This window comes from Rattus norvegicus, chromosome 14, assembly GCF_021556685.1.
Source record: "Rattus norvegicus strain SHRSP/BbbUtx chromosome 14, alternate assembly SHRSP_T2T, whole genome shotgun sequence".
NCBI lineage: Eukaryota > Metazoa > Chordata > Mammalia > Rodentia > Muridae > Rattus > Rattus norvegicus.
The window spans coordinates 67143182-67159131 of record NC_141547.1 but is presented as its reverse complement, the minus strand read 5'-3'; the positions used below and the strand labels follow the sequence as shown (position 1 = coordinate 67159131).

At 37.5% G+C, this 15950-nt stretch overlaps 1 protein-coding gene across 12 annotated transcripts in view; it reads left to right on the top strand.

The window, feature by feature from the left end:
- Slit2 (slit guidance ligand 2) overlaps positions 1-15950 on the top strand; it is a 337724-nt gene that overhangs the window by 273312 nt on the left and 48462 nt on the right. For 9 of the 12 annotated variants that reach the window (NM_022632.2, XM_087583725.1, XM_087583727.1 and 6 more), the window contains 4 exon segments: positions 1265-1428; positions 9054-9178; positions 9313-9410; positions 11739-11878. In NM_022632.2, the coding sequence (NP_072154.2) occupies positions 1265-1428; positions 9054-9178; positions 9313-9410; positions 11739-11878 (527 nt within the window). 12 annotated transcript variants of the gene reach the window in all.

Genomic DNA, 15950 nt, shown 5'->3' with positions numbered 1-15950 from the left:
AGTTCATTATGTGGCTCTCCCCACAACAGTGATCCACTTCAAAGGTTCTCTGTGTTGTCAAGACTCAGTCTTGCCTCCCCGTTCTACATTTTTTTTTCCACTCTGTAGCTCTTCTTGTTCACTTCTTCTCTCTCCTCTGATCCAGAAGGGCCTTGGGAAATGCCAATCGAGAGCAAAGGAATCAAAAATACCATTCGGTTCCATGCTTTGATTTGAACTGTTTTAGACTGGCATGTACACAAAGGAAACACTGCCTTGTGATGCTTGATCAAATTTGGACATTGATTTGCACAAGATAAAGTGTTGTAATTTTGCAAGTATATTTTAGAGGGCTCCCTAGATTATGATTCAGTTGTACATCTTGTTGCTAATCAGAAGGTAATTTACCTTTGAAAACCTGTCTCACATACCTACCTCTTTTGTCCAAGCATGAAAAGCTTATGAACCTATTAATTAATAATAATAATGTACTATTAACATTAGTCTCACACATTGATATCTTATAGAAATAGGATAGCACAGGTCTAGCAGATTGAGATGATGAAATGATGTTGGCTGCTTCCCTTAGGACTCATCCATAATGATTGTTGCTTAAGTAACTAAACACAGATTTCTAAAGACCAGAAAAGGACAGATCACTAAAGTGCAGATCAGCACTGGGCTTCATTTGTCTTTGCAGTGGTCTTTTTCCTGAAGCAACATTCCTTATATTTCCCACCTATTTAATTATCCCAAGTAGTGTAGAGTTACATACCCACTAGAAGCTCCAGAGAAGTCAGCCTGCTCACTCACAGACATCTTGTAAATGCTTCTGCTATGTGAATTCTCCAGAGGATCGCTTGTGTTTGTCCATATGCCAGTCTGCTTAGACATGGGAGTTCACTGAGGGGAGGGCAGTTAAGAGTGATTCCCTGTTCATAGTGGAGTCCGGAGACTGTCGCACAGTTACCAAGTTCTCAGTGAACAACCCGGGGAAAACAGTGTTGACCCGTCCTTAGGATGTACTTACATCTAAGATAAAAGTGTCTGAGTGTGAAGCAACCCTGTAAAGCCCAAGAAACTGTTAACATTATTTATCCCAGCCTCACAAAAAGAAGGAAGGTGGGAATCTACGGTTTCTCCATTTCCTTCTAAACTGTTGGCATCGACCAATTCATAGGGATTTTCTACTGAGCATCACTGTGAATCTGTTCCGTTAGGAAATAACAATGCTTCCATACTTGTGTGTGTGTGTATGTGTGCTTTTGTGGTGTTCTTTTTCCAGAGCAATTGGAGCCAACCCTCTTTACTGTGATTGTAACATGCAGTGGTTATCCGACTGGGTGAAGTCGGAATATAAGGAACCTGGAATTGCCCGCTGTGCCGGTCCCGGAGAAATGGCAGATAAATTGTTACTCACAACTCCCTCCAAAAAATTTACATGTCAAGGTATGGCTTTTAATTATTGGCACTACTTTCAGAAAAACTCCCTTCACTAATCACCACAGAAGTGGCAGTATCTTGTGATTACACTTCAAAGGTCTAGTTGGGAAAGAGTTTATAGTCTCAGTCAATCTGCTTGAACAAGGTAGGCTATTTTCTGTGTTTCCCAATTAAACAACTGGCCTTTTCAAATCCATCTTAGATCCGTTGGAATGAATAGGCATTCTTGAAAATGTAGGTAGATGTGTACAAACTGAAAATACTTTCTTAGTCTCTAACCAATAAAATGTTTTACTCTTGCTTTATCTAAACATGGCCCTGGCTCTTAGGGCTCCCAGGGCCCTGTGGCTTCCTAATCCCAGGTAAGGAGAACCAAACCAAGCCTCCCAGTGTTCCGGCCAGAAATTCCCAATCACCCCCTGTGCTGAGATTTCCTGTGTGGATGCTCCCTCCTGCTTGCTTCTACTCCCGTTTCTTCCCTAACTTGACCCTTTGTTGATGGGCTTGTCGATTCTAAATAGTATCTTCATAATAAATATAATTTTATTCTCTCATTCTAAGAATAGTTGATGCAAACATTCATAGTATAAGTAGGAAAAATCTAATTGGGGAAATCCAAACAGTCATAATTTATTTTTGCAATAAGAAATAAAATGAACCATTAGTCACAATACATAGACACCCTCCCTATCGGCTTGTGTATCATTTCGTTCAGGGAAAACAAGTATGTGGATATAGTTGGTAATTTTTGTCATTTTTCTTAACTTGTAGATATTTTTATAAAACCACCAACTCAGAATTACTAGAGAAGAAAATTTATTGATACTTTTAAATGTAAAATCAGAAAATATAAACCCAAGATATTATGAGGTACAGAGCAGTTTGTGGTGTGGCCAGTCCCTCCTACATTTGCAAATACTGCCAAAAAACAAACTCTTCTAAAATTTGACCATTTATTCAGAAAAAAACATGTTTAACTATGTGATTGCTTATTTCATAACCCGTTTGGCTGGTTAAATTCACAGTATAATTTTCTGGTTCTTAGGAAAAGCTAATTTCATGGCTTTACCAACTTTGCCTCAGTTTTCTCATGAGTAAATCACCATGAGAGAACTACCATAAAAGACTTTAAAGGTTAAACAGGTTGACAGGGCTGAGGAGATAGTTGGTCAAGTGTTCAGCTTGAAAGAACAAAGACTCAGGTTTAACCTCCAGAGCACATATAACAAACAAAGCAGGGCGTGGTAGCACTTGATGATAGTCCCTAGATCTGGTAACTCGATTCCCAAAGCTCACTGGTTGTCTAACTAGTATACTTGTCAAATTCCAGACTAGTGATGGACCCTTTCAAAGGAAAAGAGGTGGAGAACTGGAGAACATTTAGTCACTGCATCCATGATTAATGCTTGCTTCAGTAAACATGAGAGCCACAGTTTGGATGATTAGTGTTGGATTAAAAGCTATATGTGGTGGCACATATGCATTCCTCCAGCACTCTCTCTCTCTCTCTCTCTCTCTCTCTCTCTCTCTCTCTCTCTCTCTCTCTCTCTCTCTCTCTCTCTGAAAGTAGACAGATCCCTGGAACTTACCAGTCAGCTAGTCTAGATGAGAGAACTTTGGGTTCAGTGAGAGACCCGCTCTCAAAAGATACACACAGAGGGATTAAGGACAACCAATATTGGACACTGGCCTCCAAAAGCACATGTACACACGTTACCTTAACCACATCCATATATCACATACACAATCACATACACACACACACACACACACACACACACAAACAGAAGGAAGGCTGAGGGATGACAGCTATAGTTGTATTCTTACCTTCACACACTTGCATTCCTACACAACATTTGTCTCCACTTCTTAATCTTGCACACAAGCACGCGCGCACACACACACAACACACACACACACACACACACACACACACACACACACACACACACTTTACAAAGATGAAATGACTGGGAATATAAAAGTCACATTGCCTTACACAGAAAACAAACCCAGTATAGCTATGTAGTTAGCTGTGTTACTCTAACATTCCAAGGCACCTCCAAAATGCAATCAGACAACACCCCAGGCTGGAGTAATATTAAAATAAATAAATGTAGAGAGACAAGCTAATTTTAACAAAAACAAAAGCAAGACTCTACTTAGTGCAGTGCATTGTTCTTTAATAGTACAATAACAATGGCTTTTAATTGTTTGGGGGACATTTGCTCTATCCTGAGCACGTTATCTTCCCAGGATTCCTATATAAGAACTATACACTTCCCACTTGAGATACTAAAATATTGTAGTTTAGTGACTGATTCGGAATAAAGGAGCCAAACATTGACCCATGAATCTCCAACATCAGAACTCACTACTGTTTCACTTAGAAGACTCAATAGAAAAAATTTACATGAACCATTGGTAACATTAAGCATAAAGCCTTCTGACAGAAGTATCGTGAGGAAATCAAAGTTGAGAGACCCCTCCAATGCTGTTTGTTTGGCTGAAAGCAATGTGTTCTAATCTATTTTTGGAACAATCCACTCAGGGAAATCTCCTGAGTCTGTCCTGTGAGCCTTCATGCTATATGAGCTTGAAAGCAGTAAAATGATGGGGACTTAAATATTTTATAATTTGATATTTTCATATTTTAACTTAACTTCCCTGCTTTGTATGCCAGTGTAAAATATTTTCATTTTACTCATGAAAGTCTGCTAAGGACAACTTCTCATTTTAAGACTTATCAATATGTAATCAAATTACAACAGGAAAACAAATCGTCTTTGGTAAAGACACATGCATTTGTATATGTAACTGTAATATTTCTGTTTTATTATGTGTAACTGATTTTACTTGAAATATGAACTTTCTTTTTCCATTGTAAGGTGATGGAATAGGTGCTCATAACATTTAGCTAGAAAACACGTGAGAGCATTCTTGAGTAAGAAAAATGTGATTCAGGATCATAAGCTGTCCTTGTAATCACATGCTTCTCCTCTTCTCTCTAACACTGACATAATCAAGCATTCTTTAATCATAAACATACATTTTTGCCTTTAAACATCGTCTGCAAAGCCCGTGGTTTACAGAGAGAAAAAATGTAGTTATGTACACATCCAAATATCCCACTTCTTTCATTTGACAGACATTCAATAGCCACTCAGATTACCAATCAGTGAGCATTCAGTTGGAAATATATATCTTCTCCATTTAACAAACATTATTGGACTTGGAGTTCATAGAAATGATAAAGTAGAGTTTGAGCATGTTAAAGATCTAGTAAATGATAACCAAACGCCTACTTTCATGAGTATTATGTTCTTACATAGTTAATAATACAGAATATTAATGACAGTGATATGTATAAGATAGAAATACATAAATAATATCTAACTGGGTCAATCAATGATGAGATTGCAATGATACCAGAAGGCTCTCAGGACTTGTTTCCAGGTGGCAATAGGACCTCAGATATGACAAAAAAAAAAGGACAAGCTCTTTCACAGCCAGAAGTTCAAGACAAACAGGGAAACCAGCATACAACACAATTACTTTATCAGGACCCTGCGGTACAGACTAATAATCCCAATTACTCAGGATGCTGAGGCAAGGAGATCTCAACCATGCTGGAGCTATTTACACAAAAAGTGATACCCTTTGTCCAAAAGAAAAAAATGTAAAAACGCCTTGGATGTGCAGAGCCCTAGTTTCAGTCCCTACCCATCAGGGATATGAGGAAGAGGAGGGAGGAAGAGGAAGAAGGGGAAGAGGAGGATTAGGAGGAAGAGGGAGACAAGGAAGACGAGAAAAAGGGGAATTATCTTTGTTACTTCTTTATGTCTCCACTTTAAAAGCTCAAACACCAAGTAATTCTAGGAACTTTTTAAATCCTAAAATATCTACACTGTACAATAACCTAGTGTGTTACATCCCTTCCCCTAATTTGATATATTAATAATCCTGTCCATTCTAGAATTGTTAGGGAGACTCTAACATGTTTTCACAGTGACTTTGAAATAGTAGTGGTTTCTTTCAGGGGACCTACATTTTCATTTGGGGAGACTGCTGGGCTGCTTGAGTGAGGGCTCTGGCTTTGTGCTGCACAATTGTTATTTAATATCAGCTTTATCCATGAACAAAGGTAACGGTGATTAAATAATTTAGTCTAAACAAGAAGTAATGAAAAATTTTCTGGTTAGATCAGTTTTGAAGCATTAGTCAAACTCAATCCAAACATTTTATATTTTCAGATCTCATATTACTAACTTATAGCTTTAGCTTTGAAATAACCTTAGTGTACAGAAGCTTTAATTTTTTCACCACTGAAAGAAAAATGTGAATTTATATATATATGTGAATTTATATTTATATTTATATATATATGCTTTCTTTTAATTTACATGATGGTATTTTTTTATCATTTATCATTAGCTGCCATTTTCATTCCTGAGTCAAAAATATAAGACTAATGACTTCTGTCCTGCTAAATCCAGCAAAATGACTTGATATATCCTTATTAGTTCTCATCTACATCAGAGGTGGCCATTGTTACTTTGACATTTTCTTTCTCTTTCTTCATATCTTTTTCTAGCACTGCTTTCTTTTTTACCTGTCCACCCACTTCATTTCTTAGTCTTATTAAATTCTCAATAGATTTTCATCAATGACCATAAATAACTTGCCATGAATTTTCTCATGGAATTCAGGATCCTATTTCAACTTGCTTTATAAATCCCCTCCCATAACAGCTTATACCACCTTTTCATTGGCCACATGTTCTTCTCTAATTAACACATGCACAGCTCTTTAAGAAGCTCAGGCATTTCATTTAGATTGAATGATCTGAAGCATCACATCTCACACAAAGTAGATAATAAATATTTGATGAATGTGGGATATTGATAAATATGCCTTTGATAGTATGGCTTAAGGAATTCTCTAATAACATGTTTAACACAAATGCTTGGTTTTAAGCAAGATCTCTTTTCAGTCCAGTTGCCTGGTATCACAAATCACACATGAGCTTCTGGAGTTGTTTTTTGTGTGCTTTGGACACAAGTTTGTTATTGAGCTCATGTTTCCAAAGGATTAGCGAATAAAGGCAGATTCTGGGATATAGTTAGAACTTTTTGGGGGGGGTCTTCAGCTTTTGGCAATAAATCACAGTGAGGCGGAATCTTCAGGGTTAAGCACATAGCTAGTGGTTGGAGTCAAGTAAGCAGGTCAGCCTTTAGACTTCACAGTATTCCCCATCCAGCAGTCAGTCTATTAAAACCAGTAACACATACAGGGCTAAGAAAAGTTTCTCCTCATTTTTAGTTTGAATTATAAGACAAACACATCTCTGCTCATTTAGCTAATGCATAAGTGCTTTCTTAGTCAACTTTAATTTTAAATCAACCCAGTAGCATACACTGAACTCCTTCATTTCATATCTGTCTCCATGAGATAAAAGGTCTTTCTTTCTTTGTGGTATACATCTCATGGGGACTAATTTGTTTGAAACCTGTTAGCTTCAAATACAAGAAATTGAAGGATATAGTTGCCTTTCAAGGATGGAGAGAGAGAGACAGAGACAGAGAGACTGACAGAGACAGAGAGAAAACAAATCTCACTGCTTCTTGCCATTGATCCATTGTTTCTATTATTCATGATCTACAGCAGATTCACAAAGCACACTTGTGTTTTTTAAAAAACATGAACTCATTAGCTCACTGTTATTAATTTAAAGAGTAATTAACCTTTTATCTACACCTCTATTCTTCATGGTGACTGTAATAGTAGGTACCCTGAGACAGGATCAAGCCATAATTCCCTGTGATTTAGAGGATATCTGGAGAAGGTACTTAGGGAGGACACTGGCCAGAATATGAATTCTAAATTGGAGTGAAATAAAAGAAAGATGATATGACTTAAAATACTTAAATGTAGGTAGGAAAATTAATAGAAATGACCAAGGTGCCAGAGAAGTAGTTCTGCAGTATTGGAATGTAGACAGAAGCAACGTTTGTGAGATTGGGTGGCTGTAAAGGAGCTTTGAAAGTTGCTAATGGAGAAAAACGATCAATAGTCCTTTCTAAGTGCAATGCTAAGGAACCGGACAATGCCCAGCAAAACAAGATATTCCAAAAGGTGAAATAGTGATACCTGTATTCTGGAGGTAACCAATAGCTATCCTACTGAACTTAAATCCCATGCTACAGGGAGAAATTCATGTCTGATGCTGTAAATTTAGCCAACTTCCTATGGTTGGTGAAGTCATGAAACCTAGAAGAGAATAAATTATTGCTGCTTTCCAAAATCAGTATAATCTCTAATTGTATGCTAAGAATTTATTCTTATATCTACATATAAGTGTAGTTCTCACCCCTCATCACAGAAGCTTCTCTTTATGACAGCTGAAGAGCATTAGAAAAAGTCACAAGTAGGCAAAATACAGTGATCAGCTGTCTACTTCCAATCAATACATTTCAACACAACCTCCCCATTAAGTCTCAAGGAACATTGAAGAAGAACGGGTAAAGACATTATGAGAACCAGGGGGACTAGTAAATTTGCTGTGAGAGACTCTTCTAGAGAGGGAGCACAAAATAGGAAAAGATGGGGAATATGTTGATAGGAGTTATCCAAGAAAGCTTTCCAGGTTAATAGGTTAATAGTGGTGTGGGGGTGTTCCACAAATATCCCAATGGCAAATCCCTACTTATTATGCTAGGAATTGTTTGCAATGAAACGTGGGATGAAGTTGCCACTTCATGTTCCTTTGAGTATAAAGACCCATGCAGAGATTACTATGGATAAATGTTTATATTTCAATGTGTTTGTACTTTCTATATGTCAATTTGCCAATGGTCTAGTCCATTGCAATTGCAAACAGAGAAGCTGAGGGGCTTTCAAATACCATACAGAAGTTAGCATCAATGGAACATGATGACTACAGAGAACAGTTTGATTTCTACATTTTGGGCCATAGTTGAGGTAGTAAGTGTGAATAGTAAAAAATTTCTGAGGATGACATCTGTTAATCTGGCATTTTACTGGTCATGAGGTTTCTATAAAGGCTGTTGCAAAACAGGAAACTGACCGGCTCACTGAAGTGGCATCTTATTGCTAGAGATGACAGGCTGGAAAGGTTGCCTGGCACTTCCTGTTCTAATGAAGTAAATGACTGGACATGGCACAAAGAGGAACAGAGGCCACATTTTTCTGGATTTTGTCACATTCATTAAACAGCACTGGAATTTTATATTATGCATTTCCCTTGAGCTAGCTGAGGCTGGGTGTGGGTTATGGTCATGGATAATATCCAGCAATGCTAGTCAGTTTGTAAAGGGTTTCACATCGTGAAACTGGTGTTACTAATTTCAGCTTCTTGCTACCTAAGCTACCAACTCAGAGTCTTACTGTCACTCAGAAGTCTCAGAGTCTTCCCAGTTAGAAGCCTTTCTTTGGCTTTCCTGGGCATGATTGGATGATACTGACTACTGTTCCCATCAGAAGAGAATCACGTAAAGATGAATGACAAATAATTTTCCACAAATCTTACTATTCCATTAGGGAACATAAATGAATTAGGTGAAGTGCAAAGAGAAAGTACCATTTTCTTATATTTTACTATTAATTTGTAGGTCCTGTGGATGTTACTATTCAAGCCAAGTGTAACCCCTGCTTGTCAAATCCATGTAAAAATGATGGCACCTGTAACAATGACCCGGTGGATTTTTATCGATGCACCTGCCCATATGGTTTCAAGGTAAGTAGTACCACAGTGGGCAGACATAACTTCCTATGGTATTTCTTCCTCTTCTGGTATATATTCCTTCCCTGTGGGTTGAGAGATAGCTTGTTTTATTTGTACTAACATTAACATGGACATTTCCTCTCCAGGGCCAGGACTGTGATGTCCCCATTCATGCCTGTATCAGTAATCCATGTAAACATGGAGGAACTTGCCATTTAAAAGAAGGAGAGAATGATGGATTCTGGTAAGTGTCCTGGTTGAGATGTCCTTTGTCTGAAGTACTATAACAAGATTAACTAAACAAATGGGCACAATCTTTTCTTCAAAGAAGAAGCTATTGTTTCAAGAATTTTAATGTACAGACTACATGTATTGATTGGTCCACGAAAGAGACAGCACAATATGAAAAATTATCAAACACAACAGGGATCTCAGTTCATAGAAGTACCAAGCTTTAAAAACTTGGAAGGATACATATTATAATAAAACAAGTCAGATTACGGCAGCACAAGATATTGACTCATTAGGTGTATTAGTAGCCAGCTAGTCTATTTATACAAATCATACATTTATTTTTGGATTTGCATTTGCTTTCCAAATGGAAAGTGTGTGTTAAAAAAGATGCAGTTCCCACTGAAAAAAATTAATGATTTATTTCCAGGACATGATATAAATAGATAAATTTGCTATGTATTTTTAAGCTATAATCATTGAATTATATGGTATAGTGTTTGCAGATATAGTTCATGAATTATGAAATAAGCTATTTTGTCAGTTCTTTATTATTATTATTCTCCTATATTAAATCCCAACCACAGTTTCCCCTCCTTCCAACCTCCACCAGATCCACCCCCACCAACACTGACCTATGCTCAGAAAGGAGAAGTCCTCCCAGGGACATCAACCAAACATGGTGTATCAAACCAAAATAAGAGTGAGCACGTACCATCACATCCAGACTGGACAGCACAGCCCAATAGGAGGCAAAGATTCCCACAAGTAGGCCAAAGGGTCAGAACCAGCCCCTGCTCTCACTATTAGGATTCCCACAAGAACACCAAGCTACTCGGCCATAATATATATTTAGAAGACATGTTCAGACTCCTACAGGCCCCCTTACCTCTGCAAGTTCCCATGAAACCGTCGGTTGATTCTGTAGATTATATTCTCAAAACAAATTATTAATCACACAAATAACTTTACATAAGAACACCAATCTACTAATGAACCTTGTTAGAAAATATACATTTGAAAAAATATACTCTCTCCTTTATAAAATTGTCTCTAATTTGTGTATGCTTCACTTAAATATTATTTTGATATTGAATCTAAAATGAAATGTACAATGCATTTCCAGTAAAGTTGTATTTATTGAGACAAATAAAATGTTCACTTTTATTATTTAAAGCTTATCCTTAGACAATCAAAAAAGCACCAGAATGCTCTCTGAGACCAACTTCTCATGTTTTTATCCCTTCCTTATCAACCCCAACTCCTCCCAACAAATCCCTCACCCAGATCCTTGTCTTTCTGATACAGAAAATGTTTGTATTGTGTAGCTGGAAAGAGTAAATTTGACATTTATTTATTGTGGCAAACCATCATGTACATCACACATAGAATTGTAGATGATACAATTTTAAAAGTCAGATTCACGCTTTTATATTTGTGTGTGTTTGTGTGAGTGTGTGTGTGTGTGTGTGTGCGCGCGCGCGCGCGCGCGCGCACGCACGTGCATCTGAGGGCAACTGCCCCACATGGGCATAAGTGTTAGATTTTCTCATAGTTGGAGTTATAGGTACTTCTGAACTGCCTGATGTGGGCACTGGGAATAAAATCTGGGTCATCTGGAAGAGCAGTATGTGCTCTGAACCACTGAGCACAAGATCTGTTAGCAAATGGATCAAATACAATCCCAGCATGAGTTGGAGAGAGGCTCATGAAGCCCACCTGTAGCTGAAGTGCTATTGGCAATTAGTGGCTGCTGGTAGAGCAAGAGTCAATTTCCTCCAGGTTGTAGCCCTTGAGAGGTACAGTAGGTATCCCTCTGCCATGCACGTGTAAACGACACCAGTGCATGCAGTGAGTCACGACATGAAGCTATTAGGAAAAAGTGATGGGTGATAATGGAACGTAGAGTGGACGGGTTCAGTCAAAGCATGCTATAGCCACGTGTGAAATTATCAGACAATAAGCAATTAAAAAAATCAGAATCCCTTCTTCATTTGTTAAAAAGGAAATATGAATTATACCCAACTTAAGAATATCATATCTAGGGGAAGTAGGGAAATTTCGCTTGTCTTTTGAACTTCAAATTTATTAGGATTAATTGACTTTTAAGACCCTGGGGCCTTTCACCATCCTGTAGCCCTCATACAATTTTCTTCTTAAGATCCCCTGGTTTGTTTGTTGCTTACAGTACATAATTTCAAAGCATCGAAAACATCAATTGCATGTAATATTAAATGTTTTGTAATTACTGTGTATATTTATTCTCTTCAAAAATATTTAGACCACAACGTTTTAAAATACACCCAGAACAGTTTCTTGCCTTTATTTCCCTGACATTCAGGTGTACTTGTGCTGATGGGTTTGAAGGAGAAAGCTGTGACATCAATATTGATGATTGCGAAGATAATGATTGTGAAAATAATTCTACATGCGTTGATGGAATTAACAACTACACGTGTCTTTGCCCACCGGAATACACAGGTATGCAGAAGAAGAAATGTGTCATCAATCGGTGTATCCGTTTGAAAGCATCACCGTACTACTATGTTAACTCACCAAGCCATTCTTTCTTAATAATTGGGAGATTTGATTGTAATAACAGAAATACAGAGAGATTGGTTCAGCCCAGCAAATAAAAACATGTAGCAGCACACTTGGTTGCACACCTTTCTTATAGGTCATGATCTGTAGAAGAATAAAACAGGATGCTGGCATGCTGAAACTTTTGAACCCATTATTCAATTACATTTTTATTCAAACTACTTTCCCTCTACAGACTATTTTGTCCATGTATATTTGTGTGTTTCTTTACATAACCAAAACACGATTCAGCATCTGAGATTTGTAATGTCTATACCTTTCTTTTTAATAGTGAATGTTTGCCTAAAGGAAGCTCTGTCCTTCAGTTAGTGCTCTGTCAGGAAGAAGAGCTTTGTGGAAAATCTTATGAGACTATTACATTTTTACCAAAGTATTGTCTCTGGTTGAGAAGCCTGATCAGATTACCCAAAATGCTAACCTTTTTCTTAGTTTAGAATCAATTTTCTGTAAAGTCAGCATCAAGTTTCTGCCTTGTCTGTTTTGAAAGAATAGCTGTTCTGTTGGTTTGTGTGGCTATGCATAAGAAATGCCATTGGCAGCGTTCACTTTAACAAAGCATGTGAAGGAGACAGGAATAGGGGAATAGCACTAGGGTACATCTAAAGGTTAACGCACAACTCGGTTATGTCATTCTTTCTGAAGCTTTGGTTTGCATTTTACTTGACATTTTCATTTCTTATATTTATTTTCAAATAATAGAACATACTTAATAATTTAGGACACTGAAATAATTACATAGCTACCAAAGATTAATATTTTAAGCATAGAATGCAATCTTATCTATAGAATCTACTTTCCAAGCGTCTGAAGGAATAATCTTTGAAGATTGTTGTGTAAGATATAAAACTTTGCATTACACTAAATGTCTGTCTTTATAGGAAAATATATTTTACTATGGCAGAAGGGCAACATAGAGTGATGAGGTTCTGTTTTGACAATCTAAACATGGTTAGTTGTTTCTAGAGTTGCCTTTTCCATGGAGTCTTTCAAGTAAAGACCAAGATATAAACACATTGATGAATAGGAGGGTAAGTAGATAAATGTGTAGATGATCGCTACATAGAAAGATCGTTGGTAGACTAATAGACACATAGAGATGGCAAACTAGATGTGCAGATTCACACATACATAGCTATCATGCTAAGAGTCAAAATTTGATTTTTACTGGTTTTGCATTAACAAAGTATAACAAGTGTATTTGAACACATCTTTGCCTGCCAAATTTTTGTTGTTACACAGGTTTGCCTACCCACCTCTGTCATCTCTGTCACATGTCAGGTTTCTTCCACTAGCTTTTGGCCATAAATTTCAATTCTTTGTAAAAAGTCTGAGAATTTAAGCTCTATTGAACCGAACATTTATGTGCCCTTAAGAAGCTTAGTGTTTAAATAGGAATGTTTTTCAGTCGTCCCTAAGATAGAGATGCTTTCTAGCTCCATCATTGTTCAGGAGATAAAAAACAGTTTAAGAACCCACTTATTTTTGAGACTTTAGTAAACTCACTTTATTTGATTCTACCAGAGAAGTTGGGATCCCAAGCATTGTAAGACTATTAAAGCGTTCTATGTTGTTCTGGGTACAGAAACCAGGAGTTTATGTACTCTTTTCCAGTTATAACCAAGGCAAGAGATCATATGTGTGTTAAAGTCCTTATATGTCTTTTAATAATAATTTGCATAAGGTTGCAACACATCCAACTCAGTTTGGAACATGTCCTGCACTGGCTTTCAATTTTCTACCTTTTATTCTGATGAGTCATAACAATATTTAACCGTTTCTCTCACCTGCTCCACGTCAGTTCCCAAGCTCTTGTGTGCCCTCCCACAGAGTCAAGCTCTTGTGTGCCCTCCCACAGATTCAAGCTCTTGTGTGCCCTCCCACAGAGTGTAGATCCACGCTCCCTCCTCTGAGAGTAGGATACAATCCCTCTTTTCCAACTATGTCAGCTTTCATTCTTTTCATTGTATTATAGAAGTCCAAAAGTTAACCAAACGTATTCTTGGCCATAATGTGGCATTCATGAAAGTTGTCTTGAAGGACCCTACCATGTCTCTGTCATAAACCATATGGTTCTAAAAATGAAGCTAAACACCACTACTCTATTTTTACTTGTAACTATTACAAATATTGCTTTGCCTTAATTTGGGCAAAGGATTAAGAAAGATCTTGGACTGGAGACTGTGTAAGGCATTGTGAGAGAGATGCTACCTTTATTATGTTAGACTGCGCCCCCTGGGTCAAAAAGGATTTGACAACCGGCAATGGAGAAGATACCTAAATTGGATGAATTTACAAAGCATCTCTTAACCGTAGAGTTTTGCGCACATCTGAAGTGAGTGCAGTTACAAAATGTCAAACAACAGTCTGCAGGTTCTGAGATCGGAGGCATATAGGTGACCGGGGATGCATAAGTCCGAATCTAGAATTCTATGTCCTGTTTAATCCATGTCTGTAGTTACAGAGGAATTTCCTTGTAATGTGACGTTGTTGCTTCAAATTTAGCATAGAATCTGATTGATCAGCATGAGTTCAGAGAACAGAAACTCAGCCAATCACAGAATATAATTATGGTGCCATTATTTTAAAACCAGCAAAGCTGTCAGTTGCTTTATTTCCTTTGATTTTTTTTTTTAGCCTGTACCTCAAATGCGTACAATGAGAACATGAATTCTATTTGATAGCAGCAAATAAAGCTTCACTAGGAAAGCTGTAAATCATCGTGGTCACAATACTCGCCTTTAACATCTATACCAGGACATACAGTTGTCACTGGAGAAAATTCAGAGACCGGAAGAGAATCTCACAAGGAAAGGAACACAAAACAAGCAGCCTACAAATCTGAGCTCAAAATACTTGAAATGGGATGAGTGCTTGAAATGCATTCAGAAGGGTATAGAGGCATAGTGAAACCCTGAGCAACCAAACATCACCACACGTGGTGCATGATGGAATGATGTGTTCCCTCCCTCTGTCAGAAAAGGACTGATAACATAAACCGTAGGGCACCGCAGTGTTTTTCTGTTCTCTAAACTTGACTGGACCCACACACACACACACATAGTCACACACATTACTCTCTTCATATTAGGTCTACCTTTCTCCCAGCTGGAAGATACTTCTTTGCTAATATTATTCAGGAAAGGTTAAAGTTTTAAAATTTAGTTTCCTGTGACTGTACACTAAAATCAGTATTTGAAATATGGGGAAATAAAAATGTAGTGATATTAATTCTTTTAAATTCTATATTTTTAAGTTAGTTTCAGAGATTTGATTTGTTTTGATTTTTCCTTAATTATTAATGTATAATTTTCATAAAAACAGAACAGTTCTTAAAAATTGTCAAGGGATTCCTTGAAACTGTATAAACTGAAAATTGAGAATATGATATGCCTGTGCTATTGAAACCATGTAAATATTTTCTTAGTGTTCGATTTGGAGCTGATGTGGGAGAAATAGTTTTGCAATGGTAATTATTGGGTTGGGGTATGTGTGTCTTCAATAACTACACCCTCTCAGGGCCACACAGAAGTATGAATGCTTTTAAGCTTTCCTATTAAAATAGTTATTCAGCACAATGGCAGTCCATAGTAACTGGGTTTGTATAATTTCAGTGTCTATCTTATGAAAAATATGGGAACTCTAACTTTCCCATTTTGTCTCTGGGCCCCTACACAAACATTCACCTATTACAGGAAAGCAGCAAATGTCAGTCATCAGGTTTAGCTCGCTGGGATGGCTTTTACTTTTGCCCTATTCTTCTATGTGTTTGCGTGTTTAGCCAGCTGTAGGTAAGAAGTCTAAGCCTTCAGTTTGCTCTCTCACACTGGCTTTTCTGTTGTTAATGCTGCGCCTTGGCTTCCTGTGTGCTACTCTTACACTGCAATGTAAAACGTCTTTTGTCTCTTCTGTCTTTGTCGCTGCCAGCTGCTAATCTGAATGAGGTGGAAAAAGG